Genomic DNA, 18,559 nt, shown 5'->3' with positions numbered 1-18,559 from the left:
TTTCCTTCTGACATGTGCGGCTAAGTTTACGGCCCCTCACTGATGAGGTCCAAGAAATGAGTTGATTTTTCTCCTGTCATCTCTCCATCATGCGTGGTCGCAGAGAACCTTCGCTTTTGCGCTCTGCTGAAGGACGGCCACCATAATGGACATTTCTTCTAGTCAACATCTGTGATACCCTGCTCATATTCTTTATTTATTTGTTATTGTTATTGTTGCCATTTATATAGTTTATATTTTGTTATTTAATTTTAAGTTAGTTTTAGATATTATTTAGTTATTTCTTGGATTTCATTAGGAGCCCGCCCTTAGCCGAAGGATACCGGGTGGAATTGGCATTTCTTGTTTCAAATTGTGGCGTTTCTAATTTTTGTATGCAGGTGCACCTGACAAGGATTGTTTGAGGTATATACTACTGCAGGCACTTTTTTTTTTTTTTTTTTTTTATTTATAGTATATATATATGTATATATATATATATATATATATATATATATATATATTTATATTGACTGGATAGGCCTATGTTATGTCTTAGTGAATGAACCTGAGTATACTGACCACGGTGTTCTTTATTTTACCTAGTTAGTTTTGATCCGGCATCCCGTTCGCCACCATGGGCGCGCGCTTCCCTGATGGTTTGCTGTGGGTGTGCGAGCGGCGATGTACCGGTTTCAGTTTACCTCACTCTTCATTTCCCAGATGTGGGTGTTACGAAAACAATAAATGAAATACCATTGTGACTGTCACTGATAAGCAAGTGCAGTTACACTTACAATAATTTGAAAATGACAAATGTCAGATTGAATAAACATTGGATGGATACATGTGACTACATATTCGTCGGTGTACACGAAATATATCTCAAAATTGTCATGTGTATCGGTCAAAAGCGCCTATATAATCTATACAATAATACAAAACTGAGAAGGAAAAATTAAATATAATCTGGATGAGTTGGAATTATTACTCTATCCTGAAAACTACTAAAATTTTGCAGAAACAGAATTTCTAAACCAACCTGGAGTGACTTCCTTCCTGGCGTGTGCGTGGTCTCTCCTCCAGTCCGTGGGTTCACATCCAGGCCGCTGTCCTGCTGCTGGAGATAGAACTGCTCCAAGGACTCCTCCGTCACGTTACCCAGGATAAAAGCTAAACAGAAACGTTTAAGTTATTGGTTTGTTTCTTGTATCTCATTTTACTTTCAACAAAGAAATACAATTGAGATATAAATATAAAATTTATACATGCAGGGTGATTACAAATTCTTGGGAAAATCTTGGGAATTTCTTTTTGTGTCTACACCAACAAACAATATAATAAAACAAACAGCCCCAATGCTTAGTTTACCATAACTCTGTCTATATGTTTTTTTACATTTTATTTTTTATTTAAAAAACCAGTCAAGATAAAATTAAAAGTTAGCACATTTATTTAATTTTACTATGAAACCAAGATAAAATTAATCAAGATAAGTATCATATCACAATTAAAGATAGCGGATGGTCAAAATCTTTCAACTATTATTCCTAAATCTTTACCAGAGAGTACAATACTATAACGTTTTACAGTAAAGTTCCAAATAAATACAGACCATCCTGATAGAAGTAATAAACCTTGATCGGATAAATAGCGGCATCGTGAGAGGCAGTAATCCTGGAGCCATAAAGAGGGAGTAAAGACACTGCAGTGCCATAAGCTGTACATTTTATGGAATCTGCAACTTTCCACTCAACGGAAGTTGCGAGAAACTTTTCGACATAACGATCTCGGGAAAGATGTCAGACAGCAACTCACCCGAGTCAAAAGAAACTTCGCTCAGTAAAATCCATCTGGAGGAGAATCTCAGTTGAACTTTGACGAACCGCCCGATCCTGTTGTGGAGGGGGATGGTGACGTTAGCAGTGAAGTCCCGTGGCCGTTCTACGACGGGGTGGAATTTGACAGGGGTGGCTTGGTACCGTTCTCCGTCGAGGCTCAGATATACCATGGCTTCAGAGAACACCTGGACATATCAGGCATATCGGTTAATCAGGAATAATGATGTTCTTGATAAAGGCTGCTTAATCTAAGCAGTGGCGTAGCTAGGACTTGACTTTGTGGGAGAGGATCAATCAGGCTCACTGCAAAGGGTGGTATAGAATAAATCTGCAAAAACTAAAATTTAAATAAATCAGATAGGCTTAGTTTAAATTAAAACATTTAACTATTGTATTTGTAAAATTTTCAGAAGCTGTAATATGTGAAGGAAACGGGATTTTTCTGACATTTTTCATTGTTTAGTGATACAAATAATCAGTTACACTATGTTTGGAGATCTGCAATCTGATCTTTTCTTCATTTAAAAAACTAAAGTAACACATAATCACAAACTAGGTTAAAATCAACAAATCATAACAGAGCGTTTTGACACCCGTAAGTCAGGAATCACAACCATTATGTTGTATGCAACTTCACTACCTTATAACATGCACTTAATAAAAAACTAAACACAACACCAATTATTAAAACTGAAGTACATAATATTTTTGCATTCGTCGACCAACCACCTACGACTGACCAGAGGCCAATAGCAAATGGCGATCGTCACGGCAGAAACAAGATGGCGGTAAAAAATATTACCTAATTTGAAAATACACTGTAATATGTATATTTTCAAATTGTTACGACTGTAGGGCTTCTATTCTTCCCATTCCCTCTTAGTTACGCCAATGACTCTAATGGGAATAGAACCCATCACCCAATCGTAATCAGTTTATTGTGCTGGTCTTACAAGTGGAAAAACCCATTACTGTAAGTGAAAATATTACTTAATACCAAAGCTTACAGAGATAAAATGTTTGGCTTAAGATGTATTTTTAAATTACGTCTGTATATTTTAAATCGTATGGATACTAAATTGTACTATATTTCAAACAAGGACGTAACTCGTTAAGTATCGATTTCAGTTTCTTTAAGCGATACCAATTTTAAGGCTTTGTATGAATTCTGCTATAGCTCCTTTTAATTTTGAATTAAGTAATTAGTGATAATTAATTTATAAGGATTTCCATAGCCATTGAAAGTTTAGGAAAACACAGCTACTTTGCTAATGGACAAAGAGACAGTAAAAACATTTGTCTCTTAATATAATTCGATTTACCAGTTAATATGACTTGAAGGTTAAATTGATGATATTAAATGAGTGTATGTCAATAAATGAGTCATGTTTATTAAAGCAAATCTGAATGAATTGGTAGAATTACGAAGAAGAAAGACATTTCCCCAGTTGTAGTTAAAACGCGCTTGGATACAACGGATCCGCCACTTGCCTGGACATCCCTGGTGACGACGTGGCTCGTATGTAAATGCATGGCGGAGAACTCTCGGACGCCGTCGAATTCGAAAATTATTTCCAAGGGCTCACTGTCCTGGGAGTCGTTCAGCCAACCGACCCATCTGCTACCTATAAATGCACATACATATTACATGTATTGGACAGGATCATATTGCTTACGTATTTATCCCCTTCCCTCTAGAATACCTCTTCTGAAATTACTGTACATTCTGTATGCGTATAAATTTATATATTTAAAGGTTAGTTCGTATTTTACTTCCTTATTCGTTCCAAGTACGAGGTTGAACATTATTGTACAGACCGGATATATCAAACTAGAAAAATTGCACTTAATAAGCCACAGAATGTGAGGAATTGCGTGGGGGGGGGGGGTCAAAGAGGTCGACCATTCAACCATCAATGATCGCACTTGGCAGCTTACTTTATTTCTTAGTTTATGTGTTTCTGGACCATTACTATTTCATGATAAACATCTAATCATATTTTTCATTCATATTATAAATTCTTAATAATACATTAAGTAGAATTCTTAGTTATATGTGAGTTCTTGAATTATTAAATGTTACACTTTAAGATTGAAACAAGCATTTTTAAGGGATGAATTCATAACAATGTGTTTATAAGGATTAATATGAAATTTACAAGAACTTCGTTTCTGCGTTATTTAATACAGTTTCTTAAACAAGATTTTGATCTAAGGAACTGGATACTAAATAACAAATATATTTCATAAGGATATTTCCTGAAGAAAATATTATGTCAAACCTGAAAATCTGTGAAGGGACTAGGCCTAGAGTTTTTTATTAATATTCGTAACTGGATAAACAATGGAAAAGTCAAGAAAAATGACGATCCTCATGTAGTCATCTCAAACGCAAGACGGTCAGGGAATTCGATAAACGTGCACAATAATTTCAACATCATCCCACACCGTATACAAATAATTATGTATATGCGTCCTGCATCCTTTAAAAGTATAGGATGGATATATAAGGTAAAATAATATATAATAGAAGCTAAAAGTATAAGGTAGATATCATTAATTTTGACTTTATTCGTTTCTTAAACCCAAAACGTCTTTAAAGCTACAGTTTATAAAGAATTAAGACAGCCGTTCTTGTTTGTCCAAAGAACTATTTTGAAATTTCATCTATCCTAATATTCCTACAATTTCAAGAGGCTATCCTAAAAATATTAAACCACTGACACTTGAAACAAAAATTCCTAGAACCATTTTGGAGTAAATACCGTGTATGTGTCATACCATGTTATCTCTTGATCACGGAACTTAAAGAACTTAGATTATTTTGACGATGTTATGTCGACCGTTTTAGTCACATTCGTTACCCTAGCTGTATGTTACTTAATGCAAAGATAAGTTATTTTCTTTTCAAAATTTATTTTGAGAAATGCTGTATAAATGTCTTTAATTTCCGATTGTCTTTATGTTTTATAATAAAAGGTATAATTTATAATATAGAATTCAATTTCTAATGGAGCTTATTCCACATTGCATAGCCTAATTTTCATAATCATATTTTATAAACGATTACTTATGTTTATATACTTAGCTTAGCTTATTTATCCTGAAGACTCACCTGAGGGTTCGTCTAAGAAATCCTCAGAGCCCAAGAGACCGTCCACCAGCTGTCCCAGACCGCCCCGCATAATCACCCCGTCCAGGAACCCGTCGTAGCTGGTGTCCTCGAACTCCGAGTCTCCTTTTGGTGCCGTGTAGCTTATCACACTCTCTGTCATGGAATAAGACACATTTACTTGGCATGGAATAAGACACATTTACTTGGAAATTGTGCTAGCTAGTTTAACTCTTTACGTGCCAGTCATAGTGACTACTACTGGTAGTAGACACAGTCAGAAATATGTATCTAAGTTTACACGAGATATGTAAGGGTTTTATATATTATACACACAGCTGATTTGAATCTTGTTGTTTATGGTATTTATTAGTTAAAATTTTTTGGTTATGTCTTTTGTTCTTTGTTTGAGTTCTGTTTATATGTTTTAATTCAGTATGATTCTGATGAAGGGTTCATGAAGGTATATATATATATATATATATATATATATATATATATATATATATATATATATATATATATGTATATATATACTAATCACTGTGTTTAATAGAAGACAAACAAAGACTATTTTTCACTTCTATATTTCGGGGGATTTCATACCCCGTCATCAGGAAGTTTTAAATAAAAATGAATACAAAACTATAACATGTAAACAAGAATTAATAAAACATAAATGTAAACACAGTGCATAACATTTGATAAAGTCCAGCTGACGTGAAATTTTTCTAATTCAATCTTGTTGGAACAGTTGATTTTTATAAAAGGTGGAATACAACTTGTAATTTATGGCAAATTTTGAATGTTGTAAAATTATTTTAAAAGTTTTCTTAAATTTAGACCAAATGGATTTTTTGTCTTCAACATAATTTGATGAGCTTGCTTTTAGACCAAATGGATTTTTTGTCTTCAACATAATTTGATGAGCTTGCTTTTAGACCAAATGGATTTTTTGTCTTGAACATAATTTAAATGCTAACATACTTTAGTTGCTAATAGAAAAGTTTTATAACTCACCAAAAATACAAACCACAACGAAAGATGAATACGTTATGTAAAATTGTGTAACATATTTTTAATATAAAGGTTACTTATTATTCTTTTTGTAAAATATATAAATTAATGGTATCATCGACAGCAAGAAGTTCATTTATTTATTCTAAAAAGTTAGTATTCAAAATATAATTACCTTCACCAGGTAATCAATGCTTTGATTTTAACCACAGGTATTTTGCTCTGTCACTAGAAATAATCAGACCATTGGAAAAGAATACTCACGTTCCCAGGGGCAACCGTACAGCTCTACCCTCATGCAGACTGTGCGGGGGTGCTCGCTGTAGGGGATGAAGCGAACTTTACTCGCCACGAAAGGCAGCTCCAGTTCCTGCTTCACTACTAAATATGTGTTGCTATTGCCTGCCAAAACCTGAAGAAACAAAAAAAAATTATAATTGTCTGGAATATTCGTTTTTTTCTTTACTCTGAGAAACAAAAAATTTATTTATAGCCTCTTACGGTACATCTAATATATAAATAAGTCCCACATAATAAAGATTGCAGACAATTGATTATACACAATAGTACAAGTTAATTTGCAGATGGTACATAAGTTGACTGATTCATAAAAAAGAGCAGCCCGCACCAAAATATTCCTATGACGTCTGAGGCGGTGTTGCCATATCGCTGCTGACCAACAGCTGTTTCCAACATTGCTATGGTCTGTGTGCTTGATTTACTGTCGAATACAAAACAGATGATTCAAATGACATGTACACGTATTTGTTTAAGGTGACAACTATTTTTTTAAATTTTGATACAGATGCATATTTGTCAATTCACGTAAAACTGGCAATAGTGTTGAGCGCAGAGTATAGAGGGAGATTCAGATGCAGTAGCCACCATCCGAGTATTTTCCTAATGGTTAGTCTAGTATTAATTTTGCTCAAGGCTAAACCCAATGAAAATTCATCATTAAAACAATAACATTATTAAATTCAACAATGATGAACTACATACAAGGAATAAAGGATAAACAGTATTAACTAAATATGTAAGATCACAAAACTAAGGAAATTATTTTATCTAAACTGTGACAATAAATACTTAATATATGAGTCTCACCTATGAGATTTTCCTGTATGACAATGTAAAGTATATTTTAAAGAGCGGGAAATTCAGTGTTAGAGTTACCTTCTCTCCCCTTGCATTCTTGTAGACGACCCATTCGCTGAGAGAATCTCTCCAGTACTCGACCAAGTAAGCTTCAGTGTACTCTTGCCCTTGCCCGTTCCCGAACCTGCCCTGCGTCTCCGTCCACGTCACCAGGTGGTTCTTCAGAAGGTCTACCTCCAGAAACTCCCTTATCTCACTGCTTATTTGTGCTTTGGGACACCACGCACCTCCGTTTAGTTCTTGTCGTATCCTGGGACATCGCTTAGGTTGTTATTGTGGTTATAAAAGTCCTCAAGAAATATACTAAAATATTGATCTATAAACATATGGAAAATAGGTGAATGGGTGTATTGTGAATAAGAATGTTATGTTGATAACATTTTTATTTTAATTTACAAAGTAGAGGATTATCTTCACAGCATATTATATGAAGTATGGAAGTCTTAAATATTATACTCGTAAGTTTTCAACGAGTATATTTTAAATTAGTCCGTTTTTTAAAATTACTCATGCAGTCGGAATACTATTACACTGGCAGTGCTCATCTTAGTTGATAGGTGGTGTTATTCAATAAAAAGCCCCCACAGGCATCCCTGTTCTTGTGGTTTTTTGTGCGCATGATGAGACAATAAAAATAGTTAATTGACTAGATTAAACTATATCTCTCAGTTATGTCAAACAATCCAGAAGAGTTCTTTTGAGCTTCTACGTCGCTAATTTTTTTGAGATCTATTCAGACGAACTAGACTTTAGATTCCAGGTGTCTGGTACTGCGTCAGGATCCGGAAGCTGCACTAAAAGGAAGGTGAACTGGAGCATTAACATTCATACTGATGGTTAAGTTATCAAAGGTGCCACTTTTTCGATATCTGGATTTATTTGGCCGAAAAATAGGCGTAATAAACTACTATATGCATACAAAACGTTAATAGTTCTGAAGATCTATTATTCTCTAAATGTATCGTATTTTAAAGCTGCCGTTGTTCTTAAGGATGATTGACTGCCTACAAGTGAGATTGACTCGAGTATAGAGTTAAATTAATGAACTGGAAATTTCTTACGGAAAATCTGACAAGTCGTTGTTTACAAAAATGCAAAGTATACGAGTGCTAAGTACAATGGCGAGAGGTAACGAATTCATTAGCAGCTGTTCGGTGCTGGTCACAGATTAACGAGGGAGTGACGACACTTCCAGACATCTTCACCTGTTCTCATTAAAACAGGGAGTAGAAGAATGACGCCAAGTGTCTCTTGTGTGGCGGAACAGACCTCGTTATGTACGGGCACATCCCATCACCGCACGCCACGCTCATTCAAAATTTCAGTTTCTCTTTTCTCTGCTCTTCCTCTGCTTTAGTCTGAATTTCTCCCACGAATGTATTTTCTGATATACCGTGAGAAAAAATAAAAAATAATGTTTTACTGCGTGGTTTAAAACGAGTTTTAATATTAATACGCATGAATAGTATGACACATATAGGGTGAATAGAAAGTATGCACAACTTATATTTACGACTGAACCTAGAAAAACAAAATTCAGTATTAATATGTACATAGAAAACTGGACTTTTCATTTAGTATCACAAGATTGCCCCTGCCAGCTTACACCTTTTAATGTAAACCGTCACACACCGTTTTAAAGGTATCGATAAAAGAAAATTAACATAAACACGGTCCATATTTTTTATTCTCTTTGTATGTATTTATTATAGTTTGCAATTTACGAAATTTGACGTCATAGTATCAATTCACTTTGCACATTCATTCACAAGTGAAAGAAAACTAATACATATATGTGATGAACTGTTATGAAAAGAATTCTACCAACAGAAAATATAGCATCAGTATTTATGTTCAAAATGAAATACATAAGCATTTAACTCCGTATTATCAAACCAAAACTGTCAATTTAATAATTATTTTGTAACATTCCGTTTTTGACTGCTCTGTCCTAAAGTCAGGTGTTTCTAACTCTAACAGTTGTAAACTGTTTTGAATATTAAACCACACTTAAAAATATTAAATCACGTTCAAAATATTTAACTACATTAAAATTACTAACCACATTTAACATATTTAAACTCAATATGATTATTAAACACTTGCACTAGGTACAAGTGTTCTAAAGTAAGAAGTATGGAATGTAATACAATATTAACACGATTTACAAATACTGTAAGCCCATCTTTTGTTCATGTTTCACTCTTGGAAAACAACTCCAGTGGAGAGGAAAACTATTAGTCAATGTTTAAAACCAGCGAAAGCTGGGAGTGACAGCTACGACTGACTCTGAAGCCTGTTAATTAGTCTATAACTTGTTTACATCTACTTTATATTTCTCGTGTTCTACTTTCAAACTTTAATTTTCACTTAATACTTCCTCGGGTAGGTTTTGTGAAGGATTGACGTCAGGATTAAAAATAGACGTCATTAATCATGTGCTTAACCACTCGGGCATTTCAATCCTGATGGGATCATTTGTCTTGGAAGCTAAAGACTTCATGTTTGTTAATGTGCATGATAGAGTAATCTACCACCCGCAAAGAGGAATAAATTAGGTAAAGGATTGCGGTGTTGGAGGAGTACACGAGATTGACTTATCGCTCCAGACATATTACTTTTAATACTACTCGTATATCTTTGTATTATTAGGCAGTTACTATTAGGTGCTTTGCTCGAAGCCAAAGGTATTTGAGTGCGCTAAAACCGTATGGAAAGTGCAAACAAAACCGATTTGAAAACATTTTAAAAGCCTATCTAAGTATATAACCCGTAAACGTATCGCTAGGCTGCAGTGAATATCATTGAATCATAATTTTTAATAACGTTCCGTATAAAATAATATTTTCATTAAAGTGAAAATCGCTTTAAAATTTTTACTTGGATGATTCTATGTATTGAAGCTATGTAATATGAGGTCACATACAAACAAAGTCAGTAGAAAAAAACTGGCGAACTATATGTTTGTAGTAATATAATGCCAAGACATGGGATTTGGAGTATTTTCTATGCAATGTTAATGCTGTTTTTGTCAGACTGAAACATAATCAACAAAAAATGAAGTTCAACCAAATATTTTCACACACTGAATTACATGCTGAAATAAGTTAAGCCTAGTTAGTTTATTTATTTAAAGAGATAATATTTGTACAGCGAAAGAGTAAATGAAATAGAGGAATTTTGTGTAAATATTATAACTTGTTTGTATTTGCCCCGTTACAAGAAAAAAGTAGGCTACTCAACCAAATGGTCAAGGTAGGATCGGCCTATCTAAATCCACCCGACTTGTAATTATCCTTTGTCAGCTATAAACGATGATAAGAATTTCCTGGCAGCAGTAAATTTGGTATAAAATTATACTATTTTTGTCTATAAATGTATAACCGTTTGACACAAATCATGACAAACATACTATAAATATTTGTATTTTTTAAAGATAACTCAAACCAGACAAAATAAATTAAAATTGAGTTTCGTAATACTGATAAATATAGGTTTACACACTGACTAAAAATATAACCACACATAACTAAGTATCAGAATGAATAATTAAGAAATTGGTAAGCCATTACCTTGCATTTTGTGGTCCCACAGATTTAACCTCGTAAGATGAGGATGCAGATATGGCAGAGTCCGGAATGCGACCCTCCTCCATGCCTAGAGGAGCTTTGCACTCCCCTAAAACACATATAGTTTTGGTTAGTAACTAAGATTATAGATACAAATTATTTATGCAGATATGGCAGAGTCCAGAATGCGACCCTCCTCCATGCCTAGAGGAGCTTTGCACTCCCCTAAAACACATATAGTTTTGGTTAGTAACTAAGATTATAGATACAAATTATTGATGCAGCTATGGCAGAGTCCGGAATGCGACCCTCCTCCATGCCTAGAGGAGCTTTGCACTCCCCTAAAACACATATAGTTTTGGTTAGTAACTAAGATTATAGATACAAATTATTGATGCAGATATGGCAGAGTCCGGAATGCGACCCTCCTCCATGCCTAGAGGAGCTTTGCACTCCCCTAAAACACATATAGTTTTGGTTATTAACTAAGATTATAGATACAAATTATTGATGCAGATATGGCAGAGTCCGGAATGCAACCCTCCTCCATACCTAGAGGAACTTTGCACTCTCCTAAAACAAATATCGATTTGGTTAGTAATATTACATATACAAATTATTTATCACTAGTGTATTGCTTTCAAAGTTATTCTCGTTCAGTCCTAACAATAAACATCCATATTTTACACGATTTTTTCAATTAATGGATATACATTTTTGTCCAACCATATTTTCCTAATTACTTTTCTGCTTTCGATCCGAGATAACTTCGTACTTCACTAAAAACCATACGCTATAAGTTTTATCTATATATTTTGGACCTTAGTTTAGTTCTACAAGAGTTCGTGAACATTGAACAAGCTATATTTGTTTGCAGCATACGTAAACACTTACAGACCTGTTACAAAATTCCACTTGTACTTTACAAACATATTGTAGACTTTAAGACGTTAAATAATTAAAGAAGAGCGCCCAGTTTATCGTGTACAAGAAGCGGAAGCGGAACCGTCACGCCGCGTCAGTATGATCGATTTCTCGAGTAATCAGTCGACAAACACAGCTTGGACAATAGCCTGTGATTGGATCCAGGACTGTGCTCACCGATAGCCACTTCAAACAAACCCACCCGCTAATACTTCCAGTTACATTTGAGCTTTCCTTTGAACCGGGTTCAATCCTATTATGTCCTAAACTAAAGGGTGTTAATCAACTTTTTATTTACTTCAAGAAGGGATTTTGTTAACTAAATTAGTTCAGGAAGTTAAATTGAGCTTCAATACTTTTTTATTACCAAGTTCAATCCGATTACATCCTACACTAAAGGAACAACTATTTTACTTCAAGGAGGGGATTTTGTTAACTAAATTAATTCCGGAAACTTAATTAAACTCCAATACATATTTTGTGATTACTGGGTTCAATCCGATTATATCCTACACTAAAGGAACAACTATTTTACTTCAAGGAGGGGATTTTGTTAACTAAATAAGTTCCGGAAACTTAATTAAACTCCAATACATATTTTGTGATTACTGGGTTCAATCCGATTATATCCTACACTAAAGGAACAACTATTTTACTTCAAGGAGGGGATTTTGGTAACTAAATAAGTTCCGGAAACTTAATTAAACTCCAATACATATTTTGTGATTACTGGGTTCAATCCGATTACATCCTACACTAAAGGAACAACTATTTTACTTCAAGGAGGGGATTTTGGTAACTAAATAAGTTCCGGAAACTTAATTAAACTTCAATACATATTTTGTGATTACTGGGTTCGATCCGATTATATCATACACTAAAGGAACAACTATTTTACTTCAAGGAGGGGATTTTGTTAACTAAATTAGTTCCGGAAACTTAATTAAACTCCAATACATATTTTGTGATTACTGGGTTCAATCCGATTATATCCTACACTAAAGGAACAACTATTTTACTTCAAGGAGGGGATTTTGTTAACTAAATTAATTCCGGAAACTTAATTAAACTCCAATACATATTTTGTGATTACTGGGTTCAATCCGATTATATCCTACACTAAAGGAACAACTATTTTACTTCAAGGAGGGGATTTTGTTAACTAAATTAATTCCGGAAACTTAATTAAACTCCAATACATATTTTGTGATTACTGGGTTCAATCCGATTATATCCTACACTAAAGGAACAACTATTTTACTTCAAGGAGGGGATTTTGTTAACTAAATTAATTCCGGAAACTTAATTAAACTCCAATACATATTTTGTGATTACTGGGTTCAATCCGATTATATCCTACACTAAAGGAACAACTATTTTACTTCAAGGAGGGGATTTTGGTAACTAAATAAGTTCCGGAAACTTAATTAAACTCCAATACATATTTTGTGATTACTGGGTTCAATCCGATTACATCCTACACTAAAGGAACAACTATTTTACTTCAAGGAGGGGATTTTGGTAACTAAATAAGTTCCGGAAACTTAATTAAACTTCAATACATATTTTGTGATTACTGGGTTCAATCCGATTATATCATACACTAAAGGAACAACTATTTTACTTCAAGGAGGGGATTTTGTTAACTAAATTAGTTCCGGAAATTTAATTAAACTCCAATACATGTTTTGTGATTACTGGGTTCAATCCGATTATATCATACATACAAGTTTCATACTACTATGTCCTACACTAAAGTAACAACTCTTTTTGTTTAAGAAGAGATTTTGTTAACTAAATTAGTTGCAGAAGTTAAATTGAGCTTTAATAAGTTTGTGCAATTAGGTTATAAGTACTAAACAAGTTAAACGTGAGCTAAACATCCTCCGGATGATTTAACACTAGTATCAAACTTTATTGATTAAATTGTTAATATTATAATTCCTTTCTAGTTGTCGTCTAAAACTAGGTGGTAATAGTTACGACTTTCTTAATTCACCGATTTAAATTCCACCTCTAAGCCAATACCTGCAACTTAAACTTGCTGAGGTGGACCGAACATTGTTTTACTTTACGACTTTCCTTGACGACGTAAGGGAAGAACTTTGTGTGATTTCCCAAAGGCTGCTCTAATATTCATCCGTCTGCGCGCAAGAAACCACACAATATTCATCAGTCTCTAGTCTGTCTTGTCCTGTAGTGAAACCACACAATATTCATCAGTCTCTAGTCTGTCTTGTCCTGTAGTGAAACCACACAATATTCATCAGACTCTAGTCTGTCTTGTCCTGTAGTGAAACCACACAATATTCATCAGTCTCTAGTCTGTCTTGTCCTGTAGTGAAACCACACAATATTCATCAGTCTCTAGTCTGTCTTGTCCTGTAGTGAAACCACACAATATTCATCAGTCTCTAGTCTGTCTTGTCCTGTAGTACTTTTAGTGAGTGGTTCACTACAGACTACAGGTAGTGCGAGTATGTCACACCTAGCATTCCCTCTGAACGGGTTGAACAAATAGTCTTCATTTGTTGCATTGTTTATGTAAAGTTGATGTAAATCACAGGACTTTAAAAATAAAAATATGCTGGATCGGTAAAATACGCAACTGATATGTTTTGGAACAATTGAAACCGATTGTTATATGAATAGTTCTACTAACAGTTCTATGAAACGACAGTATCAATTCATCCTATTAAAATTAAATGCTAAAGGTTCAGCTTGTTGTTTTTTTAACGTTTTACAGGAAAATATAAGTATTATACAGATAAGTAAATTTTATTAATTTCACTGCCACCAACAAAACATTTATTTTTAATTCATGAAATTCACTTTCATATTTATCATCAGTGTCTAACCATATGTACTCTTTCGCTATCTGTATGACCATTAGCTTTAAATATTGATGGTTTAGTTGTTAATAATCCTAATACAGTTTCAGAAATGTTTAACAACTTCTACATAAATATGGTTGATTCACAAATCTTACCAAAACTAAAACTTAACTCAACTAAGTCATTTGGTGAAGATCAACCAATTAAATTACAAACAAAAAACTTTTTTATACCTAAAAATATTTCAGAAATAGATCTTGAAAAAATTATCATGTCCTTTCCAAATAAATACTCAACAGGCTATGATGAGGTACCGATTCCAGTCATTAAACTTGCTAGACAGTGTCTAATTCAACCTCTTGTTCATTTAATTAACTCCTCATTTATCAGTGGGATTTTTCCAAAAAAATTAAAAATATCCAAGGTTAAACCTTTATTTAAAGAGGGCCTACGGGAATGTGCATCAGACTACAGACCAGTTTCTATGATATCTTCATTTGCTAAGATTTATGAGCGAGCCATGTCAATCCAACTAACAAAATACTTAGAAATTAATAATATTTTTGATAAAGAACAACACGGTTTTCGTCCCGGGAAATCAGTGATTAGTGCTGCTACACAAATGATAGAGTCAATTATTGATTCGGTAGATAAGGGTAAAAAAACAATAGGGGTATTCTTAGATTTGAGTAAAGCATTTGATAGTGTAGGACATAGTGATTTGCTTGATGCACTACATAAATTAGGAATTAGAGGAAGGGCACTTAATTGGTTTAATACATATCTAGTGGATAGGTTACAATTTGTAGAAATAAATTTTGTTTCAAATTCTAAACAGTTATCCTGTGTTAAATCTGACCATAAGCCTGTGAAATATGGAGTCCCACAGGGATCTATATTGGGTCCATTACTTTTTCTGTGCTACATCAGAGGATTACCCCATACAAGTCACTTTGAGAACATTTGTTTGTACGCAGATGACATAAATTTGAAAATATCAGGAAAGTCAGTTGAAGACATAGAGACCTCAGCTTATGTTAGTCTGTCATCTTTGATATCTAATTTCAAAAAAATTACTGTTAAACTCACTAAAAACAAAATATGTTACATTTTCAAGTAAAAAAAACTGGATAGGATTAATATATTTTTAAATGAAGAAATGATAGAAAATGTAGATGAAACAAAATTTTTAGGATTAAAATTAGATAAAAACTTAAAATGGAACTCACACATAGACCAAATTTGTAGCAAAATATCTTCCGGTTTGTTTGCGTTGAAACGTATGTCAAAATTTTCTAATTTGAATACACTCAAAACAATTTACTACGGATTAATTCATTCACATATTGCCTATGGTATTATAGTATATGGTGGTACAAGTAAAGCTAATCTGAATAGAATTCTAATTTTGCGAAAGAAAGCACTTCGTATCATGTTAAAATTAAAATGGAATGATTCAGTAAAGATTCATTTTTCAGAGCTGGGTATTCTCACTGTTTATAGCCAGTATGTTTTTGAGCTGTGTCTGTTCATCAAAAGAAATTTGAATAATTTTGTGAGAAACGGAGACAATCATAAATATAACACAAGGTGTAAAAATGACCTGGCTTTTGACCAACATAAATTAAGGATGTATGAAAAAAACCATCATATTCAGGTATAAAATATTTCAATAGACTGCCTAAAGAAATTAAAACAATAGAGGACTTATATAAATTCAAAACTAAGCTGAAAACAATGATACTGGGCAGGCCCCTGTATGTATTGGAGGAGTTTTTTATTTTACTTTAATAATATACCGATAGTATAAATATTATTTGTAATATTGTTATGTGTAGTTTGTAATATCATTTGTGTAAAATATCAAGTATAATCAAGCTGTTTTAGTATGCTAAATAGATCACAATTAAATAAATTATTATTTTATAAATAAAATTATTGTAAAAAAAGATTATAAAAAGCCTTAGCCATCTTTTTTTAATATACAGAAGAATTTTGTACATGAATTTCTTAAAATGTATCTTAGAGTTTGTAGAAAGTAATGTAATGACACTATTCTGTACATGTTGTGCAATTGTGAATAAAGGAATTTGAATTTGAATATAAATATTAATTTTATTAACCACTAATTAAGCTCTTCTCGAAACCAAGTACCATTGTACAGCTACCTATACCTCTACAAAAACTTTCTTATTTCCTTTTTTAGATACATATTTTTAAAATGGTTTGCTGTGTATATTAATGCCTAGATATTATAAGATGATGTAGAAAACAAAACTACTCCATCTCAAAAGCAGTTGATCTTTTCAAATAAATTTAATGTATAAAAGTTTCAAACAAAAATTGTTTGGGGCATTAATGTATGGTGTAGTTTATGTCGGAAACAAAATATACGAATAAATAGAACTTGCGGTTTCGGATAAAGCAAGGGCCACTTTATCATTTAAATTCTCTCTGGACAAAGTGTTATGTGTGTTACTCACTAGTAACTGGTGATCTCACCTGAGTTAGCGACGCTATGACGCAACCCGTTGACAAGTAACAGGGCGAACACCAGCAGTCCAGCCATGACGTCAGTATCTGCCACTCAGGAGGCCCGTCTGGCCTGCATCTCCGTGGCACAAGTCACGATGACGTCATTGCAACAGTTGTTAACGCGGCGCACCACTTAAAGCCTGGAACAAACAACAAAATTAGAACTAGAACAAGAAATATCAATAAACTAGTTATTAAAATAAGCGGATTTTTTTTGTAACGGTTTTGAAAATAATGTTTTTTTATCTATTGATTAACAACGGATTTCCTAATAATATAGAATTTTTAAATATTTATATATTTATGATTGTGTGGACAAATCTATTTTTATTTACAGGTTCTTGAAGAAGAAATGTATCATGGTCATTCTAAAAGTAATTGAAAAAGTCAAGAAAAATATTAAAATAACTAAAGCAAATAATGAAATAAAACAATAGCATTAGCATAACTAGCTCTGATTTAATTCTAACTCAATACAGTGTGTGAAATTTGACACTGTAAATGTCTTGACTCCTGGAATCTGGAGTCCACATCTTCTGAAGAGATGCAAAAACATTTCATTGATGAAGACGTTAAAAGCAAACCATCTGCATCGTTTTGACATCCGACACACTTAGGCTCACAGTAATCCAGATTAAGAGGTATTCTTGATGTCTCATCAGGTACACAATTCAATGCATTGCGATTTGTATGATACGATCCAAAATTACGGTGGAGGAGACGACCTTCCCACGCACATTCGCGTTGAATTAACCCTTCTCAGCATAGCTAAGTTGTGTGTGGCATAATCGTGTTATACATTTGTGTTACAGCAGTATTACTTGAGTGACTATTTGCGAAGAGTATCACTAGAGGAACTGAAAACATTCATTTATATCAGTCTGTCTCTCCGCACAATTTCTTGAGAACAAACGGGTCCAAACATGTTCCACCGAGCTTCATTGATAAACACACAACACTTTGTCACTCCATAGGACATGTCTGAGGGTAAGCGAAATTTTTATACATAAATCTTATGAGTAACCATTATGGTTACGAAAATATAGTAGGGTGAATTAAATTTGCAAACAAACACAGTATACTCATAAAATATTTTAAAATTTGATAAATTAATCGTATAGCCTAACCATCACAACACATACCTCATCATCTTAAGTGAATTTTCACTTTTCATTGGTGTGTAGACTTTTGTTATTTAAATACTGACATGAGTCCCAACTTAACAAATTGAACAAATACGTGAATGTATCATGTGGTAATGGTATATGGAGTAAGATTTCATCTGAAGTCTTTCAATTTTGCTTCAAGATATATGCATTTGTACATAGACCAAAATGAGTTCCACGATGTTGCATGCCCAACCAAAGAATCTGGCTAAGATTGTTTGAAGCCTAGTAGGCTTACACAATCTATCTTTTGTTTGCCGAAAGGAGTAAATATTTATTTGCCTTACGATTGTCTGTCGTTCTGTCTGTAAACAATTAAATGAGCTGTAGACTTGATATTTTACATTAGACCACAGCGAAGCCTTTTAAGCGACAAGTGTACAACATGGCAAGAATAATTCATTTCGCTGTTGTTGCCTTACCT

General features: G+C 33.5%; 1 protein-coding gene across 1 annotated transcript in view; it reads right to left on the bottom strand.

The window, feature by feature from the left end:
- LOC124365864 (discoidin domain-containing receptor 2-like) overlaps window positions 1–18,559 on the bottom strand; it is a 194,197-nt gene that overhangs the window by 36,506 nt on the left and 139,132 nt on the right. Inside the window, 9 exon segments of the mRNA XM_046822345.1 lie at window positions 1,022–1,046; window positions 1,049–1,152; window positions 1,798–2,005; window positions 3,312–3,445; window positions 4,936–5,088; window positions 6,214–6,361; window positions 7,126–7,357; window positions 10,680–10,785; window positions 16,937–17,109. Coding sequence (XP_046678301.1) covers window positions 1,022–1,046; window positions 1,049–1,152; window positions 1,798–2,005; window positions 3,312–3,445; window positions 4,936–5,088; window positions 6,214–6,361; window positions 7,126–7,357; window positions 10,680–10,785; window positions 16,937–17,003 — 1,177 coding nt within the window. The 5' untranslated portion in view covers window positions 17,004–17,109.

Source organism: Homalodisca vitripennis, chromosome 1 (assembly GCF_021130785.1).
Source record: "Homalodisca vitripennis isolate AUS2020 chromosome 1, UT_GWSS_2.1, whole genome shotgun sequence".
NCBI classification, from domain to species: Eukaryota; Metazoa; Arthropoda; class Insecta; order Hemiptera; family Cicadellidae; genus Homalodisca; species Homalodisca vitripennis.
The sequence above is the reverse complement of the archived record's forward strand: the minus strand, read 5'-3'. Positions and strand labels throughout refer to the sequence as shown.